General features: G+C 35.4%; 1 protein-coding gene across 1 annotated transcript in view; it reads right to left on the bottom strand.

Annotated features, from left to right (window-relative positions):
* LOC111046664 (protein slit) overlaps positions 1-27,182 on the bottom strand; it is a 451,676-nt gene that overhangs the window by 233,202 nt on the left and 191,292 nt on the right. The window contains exons 2-3 of the mRNA XM_039427372.1: positions 25,201-25,272; positions 19,347-19,418 (exon numbers count right to left, since the gene is read on the bottom strand). Coding sequence (XP_039283306.1) covers positions 19,347-19,418; positions 25,201-25,272 — 144 coding nt within the window. The remainder of the gene's footprint in view (positions 1-19,346; positions 19,419-25,200; positions 25,273-27,182) is intronic.

The raw sequence follows: 27,182 nt of genomic DNA, 5'->3' as shown, positions 1-27,182 counted from the left end.
GGACCGAAGGAGGAGCGCATGCAAAAGTTCTGTCAAGCTGTCAGAAGGGACACCTTCAGTGGATTTACTTTGCATTGTTCAACAGGCTGTTTGTACATTGTTGTAAAGATAAAGTTTCACAAATACAAGTGAAACTAGTTTCCCTTCTGAAGTGAATTTTTTTCTACTCATTTCTCGAATTCTTGGGAAATTTTCGACGATTGTGAATGCTAGAAACGATTATACTAAGGAACGGATTTTTGTTACATCAGACAACAATAAGTTACAAATCATGAAGATCATTTGCATCATAATTAAAGTTTCAAAGCTTTGATCTCCGGTGAAAATGAGCGCAGAAAATTTTATTACATCATCGCTCAGCGGGAGTTCAAAATTAGAATTAGCTGCGCGCAGCAGTTCTTAATTTTTTGATTTAGCAAAATGAAAACAGAATGAGGGCTGGTCGTGAAGAACAGGGGTTCCAAGTCGTTATTAAAGCCTTACTGAGGTATCTGATGATGTTTGCCAAATGCGGAGGAAGTGAATGAAATAAAGGCGGGTTTTGGGAATCCAGCAACTTTTTAATAAACAATGGATGGGGAAGAAATGAGTCAATGGAAGGAAGGGATTATTGGTTTTAATTTCAGAGGGTTGGATTTACAGGCACGGATCGTGAATTATGAGGAAGTTCAGATTAGATTTCAAATTGAACTATTTTTAATATAGGAATATAAGAAGTCTAACTTCATGATGTCTTCAACTAGTACACTTCATCATGTAAACTAATAATTAATTATTTCCATCATATATTCCTATAAATGGACGATTCTCAATTCAATTTGGCGGTATTTTCGCGTGATTAAAAATCAGTAACTAAAGTAGTAAGTAACAGGTTACACAAAACTAAAAGGCTTGCAATCAGTATGGCTATCAACCTTTCTTTAATATAGTCTCCAACTTATAACTCAAATAAAGACTTATATATCATAATATTCCTTCACCAGTATTATTCTGCCCAGAACCCCTTTCAAAAATTACTATAAATCAACAAACCCTCCAACATCCCCTAAAACAACAACGAAAAGTCTGTGCTCATATTTATTTCGTGAAACCCATCTGCTGGCGAGCCGGCTTCAAAATTAAGAGTTCGATCAAGATCAACAGGAAGGGTTGAATGGTAGACTAGATTCAAACTTGCAGCATCACTCCTCATGAATAACACCACAGCTCCCCCCCCCCATCCAACTAATGCTGACAGTTAAAGGAGAATCCCACTCTAATAGGACTGCAACAACGAGAGATGGGGCACCGCTTACACTGTTTTAAAGGGTAGTGTGGAGTGTGGAGTGGGAGGCAATGGCAGTGGAGGTTGAAATGGGGAGTGATAAGAGGGGAGGGAGAAGGGAGTCGCCGCCAAGATTGTCTTGTATGTCGTAATTATTCATTAGACAATTTCCGGAACAACAATGTGTACAAGTTCTCCCTAACCAACTCTACACGTGCTCTAGATGTGGGCATATTCATTCATATTAAAGGGTAACTCAGCACGCTACTGCAGCCCGCGCTAACACAAAGAAATCAACACCAGCCAAAGATAAGAGATCCAATCTCAATTATCTGACATCTTCCGGGATCACGGATTTACTGTTGCAAGCTTTAATGTACCGCTCTACCTCTCTCTATTGCTAAGTAACTGAGTGATGCCCGGTTACAGAGTCGTCACATAAATTTAAAATCAGGCGTTTAACTTATTTATGAAGCCATAACTCCACTTTTCGTTGCACATATGTCAAAGTAAACTATAGATCCCATAAAACTGAAAACGCCCAATTAAACACATGATTTCGTTGCAGAGTCGTCAAAAAGAGCTTATTTATGTCCCCAATAGCTAAAAACGGTCATTTAAGTTAAGGGCCCGAAGTCGTGCTGTTAAATTCAATATCTACACTCGCCAAATGCATTTTAGAGGTTGTGATAGCTTTTTTTGAAACATGTTTATTAAAAGCCATATTTAATATTATCGCTAAATATGGTGAGAAATCTCGCCAAAAGCCAAGATTTTAGTTTATCAATATGGCCAATATAAGCCAAGCCATATGGTTTTGACCATAAGACCAATTTTATGTGAGGTCTTTTATGTCTGTTCACAGTAATGTCGATCGAAACTTTCCCCGATGTCTGATTTTAAACTATGTCTCACATAGCTATGTTTGATTTTACGTAACGACTCTGCAACCGGGCATCGTGTATTATGTGTGCGAGTGATGTGTTGCCCAGACGCAAGTGAGCTGATCAGTATTTCTATGAATGATGGATTTCACATAATTTTTAAACAAACTCTTACATTTGATGCAAGCACAGTCCTCGTAATCCTCGAGAATGTTGTAAGTTATAACCATCACGAGACTTTCGAGTATCCAGTGTTATTAAAATGGATGGAACATCATATATTTAACAGCCTGCCTGTACACTGAAAAACAATATAAAATAAGAAAAAGCTATAGCTAAAGACAACAATAATTTGATAAATAATAGCTATAAATCATCATCAACTTGGGAAAAGCAATGTCAAGTCAAATAATTGACATTAGCAGAAAATTCTATTGTGAAAATGCATACAGTTCTTTTGAACAGTTGGGTAACAATAGGAAGACAATAGCGATTAAATTATGTTGAACTGACATGAATAAGTATCAATATCGGGGGACCGAGCTTTGCTCTGGAGTGTAAAAGCATAGAAAATTTGTAACGAAATATTCAATTTATAGTTTATATTTATTTATTCATACAAACTGTCCCTTTTCAAATTTATACTACAGTCCAAATCAAAATCTAGGTTAAGCTACTATCACTCATCAAAATAACAATTTATTCACACTTCAAAAAAGAATGATATACTATGTTTGCTATTTGTTAATATACCATGAATCACTAACAGCATCTAGTTACTATTTTGGACTTTCTGAAGTAAACATGTTTTCTAGAAAAAAGAGAAATGAACGAAAATACGTTTCTCTTGCTGAATTTTTCTTCTCGTGAGATCAGCTGGATGATCCCACACACATGAACTCGTTCACTCTCTTCCATTACGGTATCGACAGATGACAAAATTTCCAGTTGTTTTTCCAAGGACGTATTTATCCTTCTAATGTCCTTCAGCGAGTTATCCAAGGGTTGAGACCTAGTGCAATCGAATCTTCATATCATAAACCTACTTTGTTCCAAATTTCGTGAAAATCGTTAGAGCCGTTTTCGAGATCCGTTGAACATAAATATATACCCATATAAATTAATATACAGAAATTGCTCGCTTGATATAATAGGATAGGATGTCCGAGTTTGGAACAAGCTTGTAAGCCCCGCTCACACACTAAGGGCCGGATTTAGCTAAGTACTAGACTTTAAACAGCTGGAGTCACAAAATTGGCTTTCCGAAACGGGCGTAAACGTAGTCCATGTTTAAGTTAAATTTCGAAAAACTTGAAAATTGAACACAAAATGAAATAAAGATAAAATAGTGTAAAGTTTCTGCTATTTTGAATTATTTAGGAATTTTTAATTTCGTCAACGAAAAACGTTTCCAATTATATGAGAAAATAAAGATTGTTATAAAAACTGCGACTACGCTACGTTTCGGAAAGCCAATTTTGTGACTCCAGCTGTTTAAAGTCTGACGTTTTTGTTCAGTCTGTACGTTTTGTTCGTTTAGTATTGCTAATATCGGGGCACCGAGCTTCGCTCGTTATTCATTCAATGATAAATAGAACACAGTTCTTCAAAATCATTGTGGAAGGACAAACAGGCACAGCCCAAAACTGTTTCTTCCCCGAATTTTGATTTATACACTATAAATGGTCAAAAAAGTAAGTTATGTTCCATACACTTGAATTCAGGTCCAATTTTCAGTCAAAATATTTAAAAACAGAAAAGTTATAAATCGGATTGTTTACAAACCAAATTGAACAACAAAATAACACTCACTAATCACTTAAAACTGTAAAATAATGATTAACTTTGAATATTATGATATACTCTAATTTAGAGTGATAAACCATGTCATGTCAACAAATCAGATTATTTTGATAACATTTCTTGGAGATACGGTAAGCTGATTGAATGATTACACAGCTGATCTCCCACACAGGCACACGCATCTTCTATTATCGGCAGACGACGAAATTATACAGACATCTGTTCTTTCAAGGATGAATTATCCTTTTAATGTCCTTCAGCATAGTTCATAAACCTACTATGTTCTAAATTTTGTAAAAATCGTTAGAGCCGATTTCGAGATCCGTTGAACATAAATAACCAGATATAAATATAAAAATAACCAGATATAAAAGTATAAACAGACATACAGAAATTGCTCGCTTAATATAATAAGATTCTCCGACTACTCATTATCCAGTACGATACCTCTAAATAGGAAATCTCACAGATTCCAAGTTCATGCTCCCCAATAGCAGTACAAATATTGAAACAATAAAAACTCGCATCCGAATTTCTTATCCTGTCTCAATTTCACGTGATAAAAAATAAGAGCAGGCCTGTAGCGCATAGCAAACAAAAACCGTACAGCCACTACTACCGAGGAAGAAGTAATCATGGATCTTTATATTTGTTTGTCGAACAAAATAAACCCCTCCGCTCATTTCTGAATCCCCTCTCTCGATATCACTCATCTCCACAGCATCAAGCCACCCCCCCCCCACCAAGACCTAATCGGTATTACTTTACCCCTCACACGTTTCTGTTGCCTTTCTCCTTCTTCTTAGCAGTTTCGATCATTTCCTTCACTATTAATACTCGTATGTTCCATTCTTCAATCTGTGCTCACGAATCAAGAAACATATATGGTTAGTAGTTATGGGCCAATCATAGAGAAAACATGCAGGAGTGTTACTGAACCTGCACTCGAGTATATCTCCTCTATCAATGGTACTTGAATTTTTGGATATAATATACTGGAGCATCCAAGCAACCCCTTCTTCCTTATGCGGTTTCGAAACACAAATTTCTTCGATTTGAGAGTGGTTTAATCAATGATCAAATCCATCATCATCACTAGTGGGATCAATTGAACGATCATTGAAATTTGTGTAGAGCATGAGAAACACAGTCGTGATTTACTACTCACATCACTAAGCTCTATACATTGAACGTGATCCAAGAAGGTTTTCACAGACAATCTGCAACAACACTGCATTTTGCTCAGCAATTGTGTTCCACCCACCCCCCTCCATTAATCATCCATGATCTCTCATTTGTTATCCACAATCTTGAATCGCATAGATGATAATTGACGAGTAGTATTTTATCACAGCCATAGAAAGTGTACATTGACTCATAGAATCGATTGGGTACATTCCTTCATCCAACACTTTTAAAAATATAGAATTCAATCATGACATTCTTTGACTTCTGGAAAAGGGATGTCAAAACTTGGAAAATTATTAGAATAAGGGAGGCTACAGTGATTGATGAGCATTGAGTTGGATAAGTTAAAGCCTACATTACTGTTCACATGCTCAGTTCAACTGAATATCATAGCTATTCGTATATACAAATTCTCTTCAACTCTTGAATACATGTTGGACTTGTTATACAACCATTCAACAACCGCAACACACAGAGTTACTTGACTCCCAATTAGAATCAACAATCAAAACGCAGATGATAGCTGACAGAACATTTCAATTATTTGAGTGAGTGTTGACGACAGCTCCAACATCAGTTTGACAGTTGCGATTGAGCAAATCAAGACAAACCCACAAGACGAGTAGATAGGGTGTGCTCCGAGAGTGTGCAATTCAAAATTAACTGAAGGAGATCGATTCAACAAGATAGGTGGAATTGAATGAGATGGGGGCGTAAGCATTTGTTCAAGGAAGACACTACTGTGGGTTTGGCAACTGTGTTCCCCTCACTCATTAAACTTACACTGTCTATCCATTCCTCTCTGTTATCTACCTTGAACTATCTCTTTCCTTCAAGAATTACCCTGACAATCGATCTCTCTCGTTTTACACTATCGACCTGCCTCTCTATCAATCCATCTCTCTCACTCATTCCTCAGCCATTACTTATGAACGGTTTCAAATTTCCGGACGATTAAGTTTGTAGTACGGAAGGAAGTCGAGGTCTTGGCTGTAGGCTTTTTCTTCCCTCCACCCCTACAGTATTGCAGGGGGTGGTGAGCTCCCCCAACGCACCCCGTATGAGGAAGAGAAGTAACTCGTATATATAAAAGGACTCGAACCCAATACGCTCAATTCATCATGCACTTGCCAGTTTCTATCCCTTAGGGCTGCACCTCACTGCTGGTCCCTTTTTAAAAGAATTGCTTTACAGTTCCTCCTAAATTCCCCCTTTCTCCCTATCAAGCTATGATGGCTTTCGAAAAATTTGATTTTCTTTTTCCCTGTTGCAGTGCCCTCTCCCACATCCGGGAATTTCAATAACATCGCCTGTATGTCAATACAAAAGGCATGTAAGTAGCTTAATATCAAGAGTTCAGACCGGTTTTTTTGCACAATCCGCGAGAAATAAGGAAAAATTTTTGCGCAAATCCCCCTCCCCCTCCCCCTCCCCCTCTGCGCCCCCCTCTCCTCCCCCCTCTCCTTCTCCCTCTCCCTCTCCCTCTCCCTCTCCCTCTCCCTCTCCTTCTCCCTCTCCTTCTCCTTCTCCCTCTCCTTCTCCCTCTCCCTCTCCCTCTCCCTCACCCTCACCCCTCTCCCAGTGAGGACGAGGGGGAGGGAAAAAATAATTTCCCTTTTTCCCTTTTCTACTGTCAAATTAAAGTGAATCCATCTTTCTACTGTCAAATTAAAGTGAATCCATCTTTCTACTGTCAAATTAAAGTGAATCCATCTTTCTACTGTCAAATTAAAGTGAATCCATATTTCTACTGTCAAATTAAAGTGAATCCATCTTTATACTGTCAAATTAAAGTGAATGCTAAATGAATGAATCCATCTTTATACTGTCAAATTAAAGTGAATCCATCTTTATACTGTATGGTTTGCTTTCCACCCGACAGTTAAGAAAAATTTCACAAATTTTCTATGTGCTGTACAAACCTGCGGGCGTTGCTTTTTAAGTGTGCTCTCCGAGAATATCTATAGTAAATTTAGTACGAACAAGCATTCCAAAAATGGCTATAGATATTCTCAGACCTATATCACTTGGGGTATCAACATCATCAATATCGGTGCAGTTCTCTTAGGAAAATTCGATTTCCACTGACATTAAGTTCCCACGAGCGTGAAAGAAAACTTTTAAGTTTATGCTTGTTTAAGACTAGAGAATACTCATTGGGCAAGTTGATAACCTCTTTAAAGTCTCCTTCACTATCAATTATGTGTATGCAAATTTCACCACTATCAGGAAATGTGACATTGGTTACAGTATACCAATCGTAAGCCAAATGGTCAAAACCCCAATTTGCTTGTGGGTCTGCATCAATTGAAAATTCATTAAAGCTTGTGCAATCGAAATAAGCACTCATCTTATCAGTTCGAACGTTTCAAAGCAAATGACACCTTCTGTTGCTGCAATTCGACGTGTGCTATACTTTCCTTATCTAATGTGATGTCCAGCAATGCTTACCACTCGTTATAGATTTTCTTTTGGGGCTAATACAAACCCAGCATATTGAGCAAGACCCATTTTCGATGTAATCAAATCTCCCACCTGTTCCTCAGTCAAATTATGTTGTTTAGCTTCTATCCAATTCATATTAAAACTAACTTTTGCGTAATTCCTTACAATATCGTAGGCCATTTTGTGAATGAATAATTTTAAATAATCTATAAAAGCGGGTGAACATTGCAGTCTCATCACAGTATCTTTTTCAGAATTTGTAATCAAGGTTGTTAGTTCATCATTAACCTTTTTAACAGCAAGATCCAATTCATCTTTCTTAATAAAATCTTTTAAATCAGTTTTTTGTGCATATTGCTCAGTAATTTGTTTAATCAGACCATTAACAGCATCCTTTGTAACGAATTGTTTAATCCCATCAAAAATAGTAGCTTTTATTGCGTCTGCCATTCCAGATAATCTTTTTTCAAATTCTTCCTTAGTTATATTTTTACTAGTCAATTTCTCCAAAACAGTATCTAAATATTTATTATCAATTACTGACGGTTGTGTTTCATTCACTTTAGTAAAAATTTCTGTACTAAGCTGTTTCAGTTTAGTGTTAAGATAGTTTCTGTCCAAGATCTCTAAATTTTTAATTTTATCAGAAATGGCTTTCAATTTTTCGTCCAAATAAGATTTATCAACCTTATTTTTGTCAATACTAACCAACTGGGTTGAAAAGGTATCTGATAAATTTTTCACTTCTCCTAATGCACTCTGTAGAGTTTGTGTTCTCTCTATGATAACTTTATCAATATTTGCACTAAAAGTCTGTAATGAACTTTTAACAGCTTCACTGATTCCCTGCTGATTTATTGAATCAATTATAGTCTGTGTTATGACATCAATATTACAGGAAACCTCAGCAGTTGAAGCGGTAGCAGTAGGTGTTTCAATCCGTCCGAATCGATGCAAGGTCATCGTGACACTAAATAATTAGTTTTGCTTCTCTGAGCTCTTCTAGTATAGATGAAATCTCAACATCATGAGCAGAATTCCCAGAAGCTTTTGAGGAATAGAGTAAATTTAATCTTTCCACTAGTTCATCAAAACTATCAAAGTATTGGTAATTTCTTTCATGAGAAATATTTTTTGCAAAATTCAACAAACCTTGTCCCTTCTTTTTAACAAGTTTTTTACTGGGAAATAATTTCTGAATCAATTGCGATTTAATTCCATGATTACGTTTAACATAGCCTCTTCGATCTAAATGTACACCAGTAAGTAATAAGATACGTTTGTACTTGTCAAGGTCATCATTATTATAAAGATTTCTGTTTGGTCTCGCTTTGAATAATAATTCGAGTAATCCGCGAGTTAATTGAATTCTTTCTTTATCAACATCTATATATCCATTATCAAATATTACCTGTATATCACCGATATAATACTTTTCACTTTGATCTTTGTATGAAACTCCATAAGTAATTGAATTATTCAACTTTTCCTTATGAAACACTGTTAGGTATTTGCTCAACAAATCATTGATTCTGCTAGCACCAACATCATCATCATCATCATCATCCTCCTCTCCCTCTTCCTCATCTTCATACTCATCATCATCATCTTCATTATCAATTTCCATACTCTCTTGTTCCTCTTTTACTTCTTCCTTTTTTACATCATGATTAGAATGTAATGTAGATTTGGTTTTTCCCAATTCAATTATAGGTTCAATTAATGGCGAAAGAGATTTCCTATTGAATTCATCCGTTCGTTTTTCAAAATTAATAAGGCTTTTATGCTTGTCACTAATCACCTTTCGTAATGTCTTAATCGTTTCTATTAAATTCTCCTTCCTGTTATTTACTAAGCTATTTCCTCTCCTCTTCCTCCCCCTCCTCCTCCTCCTACTCTTATGTGTTTTAGACAACATGACTGTACAAAGAATTAATCTCTACTGAGGGGAAAGTATCGTGTCCAGTGAATCCCGATATTTTCAATAGATTATTTACAATTGATTATTTTTCATCTAATAATTGATCTTTACTAATATAGCTAGGTTTAGAAAATCCAATCCATTTCACTAACAATCCTTTTTTATCACGTTTTAATATTTTTTCAATCAAATACACTTGTCTCTCCATTTCGTTTAATTGCGTTTTTTTAATTTCTTCTGCATAAAACCGCCCACTAATTACTTCACCGTTTAGATCTCTCAGTGAGTAGGTTATAGGTTTGGAAGGAAATATAGAATGAATCACAAAATACTCTGCGCTCCAGTTTATGTTATAAGATTTATCGAAAAATAATCGTTTCTTCGAGATTCGCACGATATCGCCTAGCTTAAATTTTGGTTTTGAATTTTTCAATTTATATCGTCTATTGAATGCAGAATTCAATGACGATAAAACATGTGTACGATCTTTTTTCCCCACATCTTTAGGTTTCATTCTAATTGAACTGTGCACTGTAGCATTATAATTTTTAACTAAACTGTCTAGATTGGTTAACCAGTTTTTTGTTCCATGCTCAGTTAAATATCTATAAATTTTTGCTTTAAGTGTTCTAATCAGCCGTTCAACTATGGATGCTTTCTTATCGGTAAAAACATGGTAATGTTTAATACTATATTTATCTAATAATGCTTTAACTTTTGAATTGAAGAATTCTGTTCCCTGATCTGTTTGGAACAGCTTAATGCCCTTATTTTTAGAAATAATTGGTTGGAGAGCGTTAAATACAGATTGACTTGTCTTGTCTTTTAATGGTACACAATATGCAAATTTTGTAAAACAATTAATAACAACTAAGATATATTTATAACCCTTATTAAAACGTGATAAACTTATCATTTCAATAAGGTCTGCTTGAAGGAGATCTTTTTCACTTTTCAGTTCATATTTGCGAGTGGGATAGTTCACACGCGGCACGCTATGAAGCTCTAAAGCTAGCTTAGATCTAATAATATTCATGATATTTACAACAGACAAATCAAATTAGTGGTGTTGGATGATTGTCACAGCACATACTGATCAATCAGTTGAAGTGTTGAGACTATAATGACCGAAAGGGAGAGTATTCAGACCATCTTCTGCAATGTATCTTTTATCGTCATAAGGACTCAGACAAATTTTTGCACATTCGACCTGAAACATACTATGGTTATAGGATCTTAACATACTAAATTTTTCTACATGTACACTACGTTCAAACAATGATTTCTTATACAAATTAAAATTAAGTTTTCTACATTTAACCGATGACTTTACTCCTTTTGCTACGCATTTATTTACAACCTCGTCATCATTCTCATTACCAACTAAAAAGCTGTAAAGTTTCGATCTAAGACCTATAAATTTAGAGATCGGCCTTGAGCCCGTTTCATCCTTAAACTTACCTACAACTTTATTTCTTTCCATGGAAAAGCAAGGGTGGGTAGGTGGATAGTTAGAAGTATCGAAAAGGGTCAAATTATCTTTGATCAACTGATACACATCTTCGACTTTTAGGTTTAGAAGAAAACTGTCGGTGTCGGTCATACAGAGTTCTACGCGGTTCCAGGGTACGATTTTTTGTAATTTGCAATAAAAGAATTCGTACATATGGAATTTACTCAACTCCAGTACACTGAAGCCGGAATAGACAGGTTTGTTCATTTTAAGTTCCAACTTGCGAGAGAAAACCGCGATCACGTCCGGACTAATTATTTGCCAGCGTTTGCATAACGGATTTGAAATGTACTTGTCTAATCGTTTTTCGTCTGTAATAATTTTAACATTAATGTGTTTCCGAACTGATTGTATAGTCTTACCAAAACAAAGATTGCAACAGGCCTTAAAGAAGGATATTTCAAATTTATTTTTCGCGTTCTGTCTATTCCGGATATTGAAGTCGATGTAGCTTTTCAGCCAGGGAGATTGGGAAAAACTAATGACGCGATGCACTTTCAATAATTTCAAACCGAGCTGAAGGTAGAGTTTTAAATTGACATAGTGTACAATGTACTTTTCACGGTTAAAAAGTGTGTTCATGAGTTTTCTGGTCACTCCCTGACCGTTCTCATTTGTCTGATACTCGGACAGCAATTCCCGCGGGGGAGTTAAGTGTAGCGGCGCGTACTCCAGATTACATTTCGTGTTATTTCCATAATTTCTCCGGTTTTGATTCGCATTTTATTCTGAAATCGCTCGGTAAATGTAAAAAAGAAATTTCCTGCATCGCAAATACGTCAGAAAGATTTTTGACACTTTCAGTAGGCAAAATTAAATTTCTAGATTCCTACAAGTTTATGTCTGAATCCTTGGAAGTATTGGTGAGTAATTTGGTAGAAAGTACAGACATGGAAAAGAAGTTCGAAAGATTATTTTCGGTGTTTCATGATCCACCTCGCGAACACAGACAGCTCTTGTTGAAAAAAGGAGTATATCCCTACTCGTACATGAGCTGTCCCGAAAAATTCGCGGAAACATCGCTCCCTCCCATTGAATGTTTTCATAACGACTTAACTGATACACCTCTGTCTCGCGAAGAATATGAGCATGCGCAAAGAGTGTTCTCAACATTCAAGCTGAAAAATCTGGGTGAATATCACGATTTTTATTTATGTTTGGACGTAATGCTATTAGCAACAGTATTTGAATCCATGAGGTCTACGCTTTTTAGCTCATACGGCCTCGATGTGACCCATTTTCTTTCCCTCGCGGACTTCACCTGGAATTGCATGTTGAAGTACACTAAAGTCGAATTGCAATTACTTACAGATCCGGACATGCATCTCATGTTCGAAGCGGGAATGAGAGGCGGGGTCTCATTTATCGGTAAACGTTATTGTGAGGCGAATAATAAACATCTACCTGAGACATACGATCCCTCAAAACCGTCTAATTATCTCCTTTACGTGGATGCTAATTCTCTTTACGCGGATGCTATGAGCAGACCCCTCCCTTTTGGGAATTTCAAATTCCTCACAGAGGAAGAAATTTCCAAACTTGATTTCGCGAATTTGGACAGCAATTCAGGAACTGGTTACATAATTGAATGCGATCTCGAGTACCCGAAAGATTTACACGATAAACATGCCAGCTTCCCTCTCGCGCCGCTACACTTAACTCCCCCGCGGGAATTGCTGTCCGAGTATCAGACAAATGAGAACGGTCAGGGAGTGACCAGAAAACTCATGAACACACTTTTTAACCGTGAAAAGTACATTGTACACTATGTCAATTTAAAACTCTACCTTCAGCTCGGTTTGAAATTATTGAAAGTGCATCGCGTCATTAGTTTTTCCCAATCTCCCTGGCTGAAAAGCTACATCGACTTCAATATCCGGAATAGACAGAACGCGAAAAATAAATTTGAAATATCCTTCTTTAAGGCCTGTTGCAATCTTTGTTTTGGTAAGACTATACAATCAGTTCGGAAACACATTAATGTTAAAATTATTACAGACGAAAAACGATTAGACAAGTACATTTCAAATCCGTTATGCAAACGCTGGCAAATAATTAGTCCGGACGTGATCGCGGTTTTCTCTCGCAAGTTGGAACTTAAAATGAACAAACCTGTCTATTCCGGCTTCAGTGTACTGGAGTTGAGTAAATTCCATATGTACGAATTCTTTTATTGCAAATTACAAAAAATCGTACCCTGGAACCGCGTAGAACTCTGTATGACCGACACCGACAGTTTTCTTCTAAACCTAAAAGTCGAAGATGTGTATCAGTTGATCAAAGATAATTTGACCCTTTTCGATACTTCTAACTATCCACCTACCCACCCTTGCTTTTCCATGGAAAGAAATAAAGTTGTAGGTAAGTTTAAGGATGAAACGGGCTCAAGGCCGATCTCTAAATTTATAGGTCTTAGATCGAAACTTTACAGCTTTTTAGTTGGTAATGAGAATGATGACGAGGTTGTAAATAAATGCGTAGCAAAAGGAGTAAAGTCATCGGTTAAATGTAGAAAACTTAATTTTAATTTGTATAAGAAATCATTGTTTGAACGTAGTGTACATGTAGAAAAATTTAGTATGTTAAGATCCTATAACCATAGTATGTTTCAGGTCGAATGTGCAAAAATTTGTCTGAGTCCTTATGACGATAAAAGATACATTGCAGAAGATGGTCTGAATACTCTCCCTTTCGGTCATTATAGTCTCAACACTTCAACTGATTGATCAGTATGTGCTGTGACAATCATCCAACACCACTAATTTGATTTGTCTGTTGTAAATATCATGAATATTATTAGATCTAAGCTAGCTTTAGAGCTTCATAGCGTGCCGCGTGTGAACTATCCCACTCGCAAATATGAACTGAAAAGTGAAAAAGATCTCCTTCAAGCAGACCTTATTGAAATGATAAGTTTATCACGTTTTAATAAGGGTTATAAATATATCTTAGTTGTTATTAATTGTTTTACAAAATTTGCATATTGTGTACCATTAAAAGACAAGACAAGTCAATCTGTATTTAACGCTCTCCAACCAATTATTTCTAAAAATAAGGGCATTAAGCTGTTCCAAACAGATCAGGGAACAGAATTCTTCAATTCAAAAGTTAAAGCATTATTAGATAAATATAGTATTAAACATTACCATGTTTTTACCGATAAGAAAGCATCCATAGTTGAACGGCTGATTAGAACACTTAAAGCAAAAATTTATAGATATTTAACTGAGCATGGAACAAAAAACTGGTTAACCAATCTAGACAGTTTAGTTAAAAATTATAATGCTACAGTGCACAGTTCAATTAGAATGAAACCTAAAGATGTGGGGAAAAAAGATCGTACACATGTTTTATCGTCATTGAATTCTGCATTCAATAGACGATATAAATTGAAAAATTCAAAACCAAAATTTAAGCTAGGCGATATCGTGCGAATCTCGAAGAAACGATTATTTTTCGATAAATCTTATAACATAAACTGGAGCGCAGAGTATTTTGTGATTCATTCTATATTTCCTTCCAAACCTATAACCTACTCACTGAGAGATCTAAACGGTGAAGTAATTAGTGGGCGGTTTTATGCAGAAGAAATTAAAAAAACGCAATTAAACGAAACGGAGAGACAAGTGTATTTGATTGAAAAAATATTAAAACGTGATAAAAAAGGATTGTTAGTGAAATGGATTGGATTTTCTAAACCTAGCTATATTAGTAAAGATCAATTATTAGATGAAAAATAATCAATTGTAAATAATCTATTGTAAATATCATGATGTACATTTGTTGAAAATATATTAGCTCCTCATAAAAAATTGGTTCTCATTTCGTAATATAAGAATCCATAATCTGTCTGATGATGTGGAGAGGAGGTGGTCTGCATTCCAATCTCTGGGAAACGCCTCTCTATACATCATCATCACCTCGGTCATTGTTCAGTGGCTTATCAGATCACGCTCTGTACGTTTGTAATCATGAGCCAATTACCAATTGTTAACTTTGATACCTTAATTACAAATAAAGAAAAGCCTACATTTTGTAAAAATGGGAATCTGCTACCTCACAATGCGCGAATGTTAATAATTTCTCCTAGTGCTGGAGGAAAAACAAATCTCTTATTTAATTTAGTATTTGCTGAAAATGGTTTAAAATTTAAGCACATTTACTTATTTAGTAAAAGTTTATATCAACCAAAATATGTCTTTTTAAAACAGGTATTTGCAGGTTTGAAAAATATCGGATTTCACATGAAAGATGATGTGAGCCAAATTCCCCATCCAAACCGAATCCCTGAATATAGCTTGGTAATTTTTGATGACTTGCAACTGAGTAATGTGCCACAGATTAGAGAATATTTTACAATGGGTCGTCATCGTAATATTGATACTGCATATTTAATTCAGAGTTATGGTGCCACACAGAAACATTTCACTAGAGATAACGCAAATATGATTATTATTTTTAAGATGGATTTATTGAGTCTCAAATTAATTCACAGAGATCATGTTGGAGGAGATATGTCTTATAAAGATTTCAGTAAACTTTGTCATACAGTTTGGAATCGTAAACCACATAACTTTCTTACAATTTTAAAAGAATGTACTATAAAGGAAGGAAAATATCGGGATTCACTGGACACGATACTTTCCCCTCAGTAGAGATTAATTCTTTGTACAGTCATGTTGTCTAAAACACATAAGAGTAGGAGGAGGAGGAGGGGGAGGAAGAGGAGAGGAAATAGCTTAGTAAATAACAGGAAGGAGAATTTAATAGAAACGATTAAGACATTACGAAAGGTGATTAGTGACAAGCATAAAAGCCTTATTAATTTTGAAAAACGAACGGATGAATTCAATAGGAAATCTCTTTCGCCATTAATTGAACCTATAATTGAATTGGGAAAAACCAAATCTACATTACATTCTAATCATGATGTAAAAAAGGAAGAAGTAAAAGAGGAACAAGAGAGTATGGAAATTGATAATGAAGATGATGATGATGAGTATGAAGATGAGGAAGAGGGAGAGGAGGATGATGATGATGATGATGATGATGTTGGTGCTAGCAGAATCAATGATTTGTTGAGCAAATACCTAACAGTGTTTCATAAGGAAAAGTTGAATAATTCAATTACTTATGGAGTTTCATACAAAGATCAAAGTGAAAAGTATTATATCGGTGATATACAGGTAATATTTGATAATGGATATATAGATGTTGATAAAGAAAGAATTCAATTAACTCGCGGATTACTCGAATTATTATTCAAAGCGAGACCAAACAGAAATCTTTATAATAATGATGACCTTGACAAGTACAAACGTATCTTATTACTTACTGGTGTACATTTAGATCGAAGAGGCTATGTTAAACGTAATCATGGAATTAAATCGCAATTGATTCAGAAATTATTTCCCAGTAAAAAACTTGTTAAAAAGAAGGGACAAGGTTTGTTGAATTTTGCAAAAAATATTTCTCATGAAAGAAATTACCAATACTTTGATAGTTTTGATGAACTAGTGGAAAGATTAAATTTACTCTATTCCTCAAAAGCTTCTGGGAATTCTGCTCATGATGTTGAGATTTCATCTATACTAGAAGAGCTCAGAGAAGCAAAACTAATTATTTAGTGTCACGATGACCTTGCATCGATTCGGACGGATTGAAACACCTACTGCTACCGCTTCAACTGCTGAGGTTTCCTGTAATATTGATGTCATAACACAGACTATAATTGATTCAATAAATCAGCAGGGAATCAGTGAAGCTGTTAAAAGTTCATTACAGACTTTTAGTGCAAATATTGATAAAGTTATCATAGAGAGAACACAAACTCTACAGAGTGCATTAGGAGAAGTGAAAAATTTATCAGATACCTTTTCAACCCAGTTGGTTAGTATTGACAAAAATAAGGTTGATAAATCTTATTTGGACGAAAAATTGAAAGCCATTTCTGATAAAATTAAAAATTTAGAGATCTTGGACAGAAACTATCTTAACACTAAACTGAAACAGCTTAGTACAGAAATTTTTACTAAAGTGAATGAAACACAACCGTCAGTAATTGATAATAAATATTTAGATACTGTTTTGGAGAAATTGACTAGTAAAAATATAACTAAGGAAGAATTTGAAAAAAGATTATCTGGAATGGCAGACGCAATAAAAGCTACTATTTTTGATGGGATTAAACAATTCGTTACAAAGGATGCTGTTAATGGTCTGATTAAACAAATTACTGAGCAATATGCACAAAAAACTGATTTAAAAGATTTTATTAAGAAAGATGAATTGGATCTTGCTGTTAAAAAGGTTAATGATGAACTAACAACCTTGATTACAAATTCTGAAAAAGATACTGTGATGAGACTGCAATGTTCACCCGCTTTTATAGATTATTTAAAATTATTCATTCACAAAATGGCCTACGATATTGTAAGGAATTACGCAAAAGTTAGTTTTAATATGAATTGGATAGAAGCTAAACAACATAATTTGACTGAGGAACAGGTGGGAGATTTGATTACATCGAAAATGGGTCTTGGTCAATATGCTGGGTTTGTATTAGCCCCAAAAGAAAATCTATAACGAGTGGTAAGCATTGCTGGACATCACATTAGATAAGGAAAGTATAGCACACGTCGAATTGCAGCAACAGAAGGTGTCATTTGCTTTGAAACGTTCGAACTGATAAGATGAGTGCTTATTTCGATTGCACAAGCTTTAATGAATTTTCAATTGATGCAGACCCACAAGCAAATTGGGGTTTTGACCATTTGGCTTACGATTGGTATACTGTAACCAATGTCACATTTCCTGATAGTGGTGAAATTTGCATACACATAATTGATAGTGAAGGAGACTTTAAAGAGGTTATCAACTTGCCCAATGAGTATTCTCTAGTCTTAAACAAGCATAAACTTAAAAGTTTTCTTTCACGCTCGTGGGAACTTAATGTCAGTGGAAATCGAATTTTCCTAAGAGAACTGCACCGATATTGATGATGTTGATACCCCAAGTGATATAGGTCTGAGAATATCTATAGCCATTTTTGGAATGCTTGTTCGTACTAAATTTACTATAGATATTCTCGGAGAGCACACTTAAAAAGCAACGCCCGCAGGTTTGTACAGCACATAGAAAATTTGTGAAATTTTTCTTAACTGTCGGGTGGAAAGCAAACCATACAGTATAAAGGTGGATTCATTCATTTAGCATTCACTTTAATTTGACAGTATAAAGATGGATTCACTTTAATTTGACAGTAGAAATATGGATTCACTTTAATTTGACAGTAGAAAGATGGATTCACTTTAATTTGTCAGTAGAAAGATGGATTCACTTTAATTTGACAGTAGAAAAGGGAAAAAGGGAAATTATTTTTTCCCTCCCCCTCGTCCTCACTGGGAGAGGGGTGAGGGTGAGGGAGAGGGTGAGGGAGAAGGAGAAGGAGAGGGAGAGGGAGAGGGAGAAGGAGAAGGAGAGGGAGAAGGAGAAGGAGAGGGAGAGGAGAAGGAGAGGGAGAGGAGAGGGAGAGGGAGAAGGAGAGGGGGGAGGAGAGGGGGGCGCAGAGGGGGAGGGGGAGGGGGAGGGGGATTTGCGCAAAAATTTTTCCTTATTTCTCGCGGATTGTGCAAAAAAACCCGTCTGAACTCTCTAATCTAAGCTACTAATGCACTTGAACGCTCACGAACTTTCCTCAAAACTTCAAAATTAGATTTTATCCAACATCAATGCAGAATACAGGTAACATTCTCAACATTATTTCCTACAAATAATATTATCAAAAGAGAACTGTTACAGCATAAATAGTATTCATCGAGAATAGAGATCTACAAGATGTGTGGGATAAATACTACATCTATTATTATTTATTGTTGTTAGTTATGTTATTGACTGTTTTGATTATTTTAGAGTATCATTTTGTACAATAGACAATAAATTTAGTGACTGTTCATTTGACAATAATTCTGTCACTGAAAATGATTAAGGTAATAATATCCAAAATTACTGATATCCATAAAATGATCGAATGATATGCATAGTGATTATTGGAAAGTGATGGCTATTGAAGCTTCTCATAAAGCTGTCCCATGAATGATGAATTCGTACTATATAAATCACATAAAGACACTGTTCACATCCCAATTTATTCGTCACAGTGTATATCAGAGAGCTGAATAACAAAGCTCACCAATAAATTAAAATTCGAATTATGATTCCTCAATGATATGATCACCCAAATCAACAAGCAATGATTAATGTTAAGCCCATTTTCCAAAGCGTTAGTTATCCAGCCCGAACCAATCGACCATCGTAATGCCAACTTACAGCCTCTCCATTGCCTTCATGTACTGGAACGATCCGCGCTCTATAGTGTGCAGTTGATTGTCCATCAGATGTCTGCAAATCATAGCAAAATATTCAAACTCTACCATGCAATCAATGCTGGTGCACATAGGCAAGTGACATACTGAATGAATATCAGTTCATAGAAAAAACATTAATACAAATACAGGAGTAGTGCATCTGCAAATTTCAAAATAGTGCAGGAAAAGGTAGGCCTACTTACACTAGGAAAACAGCGAAAAAATTTCAATTCACGGAAAATGCAAAAACTTTGTATAAAAGTTGGCAAGAGGTGAAACACTTATGAAAAAACTACAGCGATACTACTGTATAACCATCAACCAGTACATTTTGATTTCGATTTACTTATTTGAGAGTGCAGTGAACTATAATTTCTTATTGCTTTTTTTTAGATTGATTTCCACGGCTGTTGTAGATTTGACGCCTATTGAGATGGTAATTCTCAATTTTAGATCGCCAATTTTCATTATATTTATATATACCTGTATGAAGTGTCTCGAAAGAATTTATAATCCTCGAATAAATATTAACAGGCTTTTATATGGGAGAATTATTTTTCGCCATTGTGAAGGGTTTATAACTGGAGATTGACAGAAGGTCCAAATCAATTCCATCAGTGATTTATGAAGCCGTAGTGCAAAATACAAACAATCGAAAAAATCCCTACTAATACCTAATCAACAATATTACTATTCATTTATGTAAGTTAGTTAGTATATTGGATGACTGGATCTATAATTCTCCTCAACTAACATGATATTATATTATTTATATTGGAATATTAGTGAAGTACAGCAAAAATAATAATTCATAAATTCATCTTTACTTACAAGTAGGAAGATGTTTGTGGACCTTTTAAAATAATTGGATAGTTGGAAAAAGTATTAAATTGAAATAGTTTCGGAATACACTTGTTTGAATTAGGAGCAATCAGACACAACTTGGATCAAAATTGTTCATGATATCAACCATAGAGTTTGTTATTAAAAATGAAAAAAAAACATGCAACATACTAATGACCTTCAACAAAACACTACATTATTTTCATAATATTCCGTGACATCCACTTTCCAAGCTCATACAAATGCACAGTACAACTCATTCTTTTCCCGCTTCGTGCCGCGAATAAGAGCAGAGAGCAGCGCTTCAAGATAAAATCTGAATGTAACAGTCGTCGTGGCTCTCGAGGAAAACAACCTGAACCCGCATTTCAACTGAACACTTTCAAAAGAATGATACTGCGCAGGCGCGGCAATCCAACGATGTTCTTCGGAATGGTCGCACTGAACTTCATGTACGTTATTGTGTTCTTCAAACCAACTACTGCTCAACATACTATACAATACTGTACAGAATACATCCATGAAAAGCACGACGCGAATTTGCTGGTCTCTATGCTTTGCACAAGTTACATGGCTCTCATCACCATATCTACGACTCTCAATCGGAATAAGCAAACTACTTTACTCTGAACAAAATTCATAACGAACGCTTTTTATAGTGCTGCACTCTGCAAAGGAGTTATTGGCAAAACGTTACTGCCAGGACATTCAGGATACTCGAACATATATCAGGATGAAAGGAACGTGAGGAAAGAACTGCTGCTAGAGCTTCGTAGAAAGTTATGTATACTGTTTTGTTGTCGTACTTGGTTCTGTTATTACTTGGTCTGTGAGAAATGTGTTCGTTTCTCTTCTTCTTATATTCAATTTCTTATGAATCGAGAGAGTGGACAATAGTAATCAGATATCTCACACAAACCATTGCGATAGAAAAGTTTCCAACAATCATTTGAGTGAGATACACAGTAAAATAATTGAATTTATCGTGATTAATGCTATTTTTATATGCAATTCCCAGTAGACCTATTACAGCATTTTTGAATGTCTCTCTTCATAATGGAATACAGAAGGAGAGAGAAGTTACTGAGCAACACTGGGAAAATAATTGAGCATTGGGCAACACTCTTGTCCCGTCTTTTCCAAGGATTGAAGAAAGGTTTTCAATGGAATCTGAATCTAAAGTATCTTAAAGAGTGCTATCAAGTGATAGATTTGAATTGAAAAAAAGAATTTCTAATGGAAAATTCAAATTGACAATAAAGATCATTATCCTAGTATATTGGGGAAGTAATTGAATGTTTGTGGATATGTTGTACGTTCGTGAATATTATGTTGTATTTTTGTGAATTCAACAGAATTCACAGAATTCAACTACATGATCACTGAAGACTCATTGTTGAAGTCCTTATTCTTCACTGTTTTGAATAAACCAATCAATAGATAAATCTTGAGGAACACAAACTCCAATATATTCCTTTTTAATATTATAACTATTACACGTAGATGGTACAGTATTGCAGAAGTTCTTGTGTGAAACAAATATTTTTCTTCAATGAGAATTTATTCTCTTTTGGAAATAGTAGATAGCTTCCACGGGTAGTATGCATGGGGAACTAGTAATAAAGCGATAATAAAATTGTATAAAATACCTAAGTGATTTAAATTTATCCATGAAAGATCTCAATTCCAATAACTGAAATGAATACAAGATTTCATGTGATAATTCTCATTTTCCGTGCTGCTTAAGGCTCTAGGTGTGGCAAATAACACAAAAACTTATTACAATTCAAACGACCAGAAGCCATAAAAGCTAATCCTGAGCTCAGACGAGCTTCCTCATGCAAGCAAACTGAAAGAGCATAATAAACGCTTGTTGTTAGCCTCAATTGCACAGTTACAAGCATCATTATCAACATACTGCAGACAGTCAAGTGCTTGTGCTAAAATATTACTTGTAACTATTTTTATTATTTGCCTATAATTTCCTGCTATGGGGATCAGTATTATTGATTCATTTTGACTGGTTATTCCTCACAGCACGTGGCGTGCGTGGCTGGACGCACGCCACGCCGGCCACGCTAGCCACATGCCAATTCACACTGCCACGACTGTTGCGATGCTATACCGGCCACGTTTCCCGTCAGTATGCAGGAAGATGTCAACTCCGACGGTCCCGTGGTGTGAATCTGGATTTTCTTGTGGCTTACCTTGGTTTGATGACTCCAGCAGCAGCAGTAGTAGTGATAATGAGCTGGTTTTATTGTATTCGGTGACAGCACGGGACCAGTGGGTACATCCAATCAATAAAAAAAGGAAGACCTATGGCGAATTCCATCATTTAATGCGCGACCTTGAGGCTGACAATGATAGTATACGTTCTATACGATAGTATACGTCTAGTATACGTTCTGCGCATGCTCGGACCAAAACGTGGCCGGACACGTTTGAAAAGATCGCTCAGAGAGCGAACGGTAGCCACGCGTGGCTAGTATAGCAAGCGTTGCCGCGTGGCCGTGGCTGCTATGTGAATTGCTTCATTTGATTAGCTGGGAAGCGATGTTTTGAAAAGTAGCTAGCGTGCGTCCAGCCACGCACGCCACGTGCTGTGTGGAATGGCCTTAAGACGGACAAAATATACTTATTAGATTCTAACGGAAGTCATTTTATCAGCATTTGAAAGTACTGAGTCAGTGTAAAGTTTGCAGTCACTTTTCATTCTAGGAATCTTACTCAAAAACTTCAATTAAGGATCAATGCCTATTTTGTGCTTCAATCATTCAGTATAAGCATTCAGATTAATGTAATTAATGAAACAGTAAGAACTCCACATTGACTCTCCTAAACACATTGACTCCTCAGGTGAAGCTGGGGAAGAAAGAGCACCTCATTTAAAAATTCGTCTTGAAAATTTTCATTGGGAAATGTTATTGACTGTCAGTTGAAAACATCATCTGACAGTAGAAACCAAATGCAAGGTGATTTCGGATGCGTCCGCAAACTTGTAATTGATTCTTTCGATTTTCACTGAAAAAATCTACAAGTGCGATTGAGCTGAAGGTAAAAAACATCCGACAGCGGAGAAGTCGAGATAAATAGAGGAAAAACCAAAGAATCCGCCCCTCTCAACTTTTTCCCAGCATGAGAGAAACTTTTGTGCGGAAAACCGAAGCTTAATGGGGTTTTTTAATGCCGCTCCACAGGATCACTGCCAAAGTAGAGTATGCCTCACTATATTAGACGCGCGCGTACCACCAACAGACTTCAAACAGTGTTTGGCCGGCTGAGGAAAGAGTGCGCTATTAAATTTTCACAGGTCACAGAGCTTCACCAATAGGAATGAGAGAGAACAGAGATGCCGTCAAACGTCCGAGATTATGGCTGACAAAGAAAGAGGATGGATTTGAAGTGACTATCAGAAGAAAGTTAGAATAGGTATGCGGTTGATTGCCCAGAAGTAAATGTTAAGGAAAAGTGAACTATGAAAGTGAAGTAATTGGATAAAAAGATAATAAATGGTTGGATTATCATGAATAAATATTGTGTTACAATTTTTCACAAGTATTCAATATCAATTAGAGAAGTTTTCTTATCGATTTACCACTCAGGACAATTTCAGGAGAATAATTCATGTTGATACCTAATCACATAGGTAATGTACAGAATATTTGGACTGTGAGTTTTCTTGATAATCAAAAAAACTTTCTATATAACTTCATATATCAATGGAACAGCTCTAAAGTAGGGAGTATGAGGAAGACATGTACTACGGTTTATCAAAATAAATAGAAAAATAATTACGTGGAGATTTTTCATGCTGGAGGATTCGCTGAGATGCAAATGAATGGAAGAGGGAGAGTAGATATGAGTGAAAGGTTTTTGATGAAAGGATAACGCCGGTTAGTGGACCGCATGTACAGAGTGAGGTCGGAAATAGCGTTTCATTCCAATCGGAAATTTTATAGAAGTTGGATTGCTCCGAAAACATTCTTGCTTCCATTCATTCACTCGACTGAAGTTATTCTAATTGGTGAACTCCACTTTTACTTTACAGAACAAACTTTTCATTCTTTCTCTCTTCCCTCTATCCTTCTCCACTCACTTATTTTTGCTCTCTCCAATCTGATACTCAGTTACTTTCTTTCAACGTCTAATTGAAAAACTCTTCCTGGCAGCCTTTGTCTTTTATTCTTACTACACGCTGTCCACAAGAGTGGCATTGGAGGTTGCAGCTTGCAGGTCTGTGCTTTTGAGTTCGTGTTTGCTGAATTTTATCCAGTTAGAAGCACCATAAAAATCAGCTCCAACAAGATATAGATATAAATACAAGTGCTGAAACATTCCCAAATTCACATAATATAGTACAGTGTTTTTTGTCTCCATTGATTGGGCTATTGGACTTTATATGACGCTAGACAGGATTCGGGCTTGGATTGATCATCCCAGATGAAGTGAGCAGTACACATGTATGAGCCACGGTATTCAAATGAAACGCCCATTTTCACTAACTTCGAGTATTGGAAGTGCCTATGAATATACGATATCGAATACGATGAATATACGGGAAGATTATACAAGTAACTACTATTGAAACTTCCTAATTCAATAATGTAGGTCTCCTTTTTTGGTCACCACATCATTTAAATCAGAATTCCAAATCAAAGAGAAATTAATATTACTATTACTAACACTGATTTCATTAAGAAAAATTGTTTTGTTTTTTAAAGTTGTTCCCAACAGCTCTGTACAATATTTTCGAATCAATTGATTATTGATTGGATAGACTTTCTCTCATTTTTTTAATACATTTTATAAGATAATCAATTCATTCAACAAGATAAAGATACAAAAAGTTTATATAAGAATTTTATAATGATTTATTAGCTCAGACAAGCACCTACAAAGCTTTTAATAAGTATTACTAGTCTAGAAATACTTTTTCAAGGATTAAAGCAAAAACATGTAAAACTACTCACAGAATTCGTAGATTAGCCATCCCCTCGAAGTCATGTTCGAAGATGACCGTCAGGTTATTGCCCTGTAGGTCCCTGTTAACACAAGAAGAAGAGAATTAGATAACGAACTAAACATAGGATAGAATCAATATACATAATAACATATAAACTTCTTCATGATCCTTCTCACATAATAGCCACTACAAAATAGCTGGACATGAACAAAAAGCTGGACAATCAAGATCGATCCTCAAAAATATATTATTTTCAATCTTTAGAGACAACCAATTTTAGATTTTACTGTAATAATAGAAACCAATGTGGGTTTTTATACTTTGATGAGTTGAAAACTCAAGTTTCAATGCTCATGGCATCTTCAGTTGTATGTTGAGTTGGAAGGTTTCTATCAATCCAGATAACAACTCAAATACAACTTACTAACAATTACCACATCAATTTGTAATGTGGAAGATTGCATATTGAATATTTTGTTTCAATCAATCCAATTGTGATTTTGTGACAAGTCGGACTCGAAATATCCACTGATGAATTGAATTCAACTCATAAAATTTTGTTAGTGATCATAATTTGATTTTTCAGTTTAATTTGGCTATAGGAAATGGTATCGATTCAATGATTCCATACAATTTAAGCCCAAAATTCGTATGACAAATAGTAGATAACTTATTTAACTATTATATTCAATTTGAGGATGATGCAGTTGCATGTTGAGATGAAAGTTTCTAGTGAACATTAAAAAAGAAAAGTTCAAATGTAATTAAATACTGTTATATTCTATTCATTTCAGAATTGGGCTTCATTGGAATAATTGAGATATCAATTTCCGAGGACAACCGGAAGATGTCATGTACCAGAGATAAAAACAAAACAGGAGACGTTAAAATTTGTGACTATCACTTGTAACACAAAGGTTAAAAAACCACGAGTTAATAAAGTAACAAGAATTGTGTGACATTTTGACACTCTCGCTGATAATTTTAGCGAACCGAGACAATGCTACATGTGAGCAGCTTTTAGCAAAGTTTTTTCATGATGGTTGATGTTGAGGGATCCTCCAAAATAAGCTATTTGTTTGCAAAGAGGGTCATTATTTTTTTCAAATGATGATCCTCTGTTTTGAGGTATTATATATTGAGGATGTTGTCCCATTCGTTTTTTGTCCTATATGTAATAAATATTTGAAGAATCATCAGGTCTACGAAACTGACAGAGGATGAATCGCCACAAGCTGTGGTTAGTTTGCAGGATTGAAAATGTCAAAACATATTCAACCTAAGGTACTTCCAAGAGCAATGATATGATAAAAGAGATTAAACATCTATGAAGATTTTTGTGATATCCCACTTCCGATTTTTTAATACTAGTCTAGAAAAGCGGGTCTAGTTTTCAATGAAACGAAGAATGGATTCAATTGAGTATGATTATTTTTTGCATACATGGATCATACCTCAAATCAGGTAATTTATTCTCTTAATCATTGTTATTTCAATACTTGAATTTCTAAGCAGCCAACTGGATAAAATCAAATTCAAGTGTGATTGAAATATTTTTTCTTTATAATCGATTTGATGAGCTGATCATTATTGAAAATGGATCGTTGATATCCTCCACATGAATGCATTTTCAACTGGGAGAAGACTGGAACACTGAAACGTTGAATTGAAATAGTCCATGTAATATTCCTGTGCTCCATTCACACTTCTGAGGCACAGAAATAGAGTCGAGCATATTAATTTAACAGAAGATGACATCTGAACATCTATTTTGAAAATGACATCTATTTTGAAAATTTTCGGATCCGTTCCAAAACGATGATAGTCTATGATTTTTACAGAGAAGCATGAAATCTAGAAAGATAAAAACGTCGTAGAAAATAGATTTCTGAATATGCTATGGTAAATTGGAAATATTATATTTTCAACAGTGGAAAAACCAGCTCAGGGATATTTTTCTGACTTCACCAAACTAATGTACGTAACTAC

Source organism: Nilaparvata lugens, chromosome 4, assembly GCF_014356525.2.
Source record: "Nilaparvata lugens isolate BPH chromosome 4, ASM1435652v1, whole genome shotgun sequence".
NCBI classification, from domain to species: Eukaryota; Metazoa; Arthropoda; class Insecta; order Hemiptera; family Delphacidae; genus Nilaparvata; species Nilaparvata lugens.
This window is presented reverse-complemented; position numbering and strand designations above follow the sequence as displayed.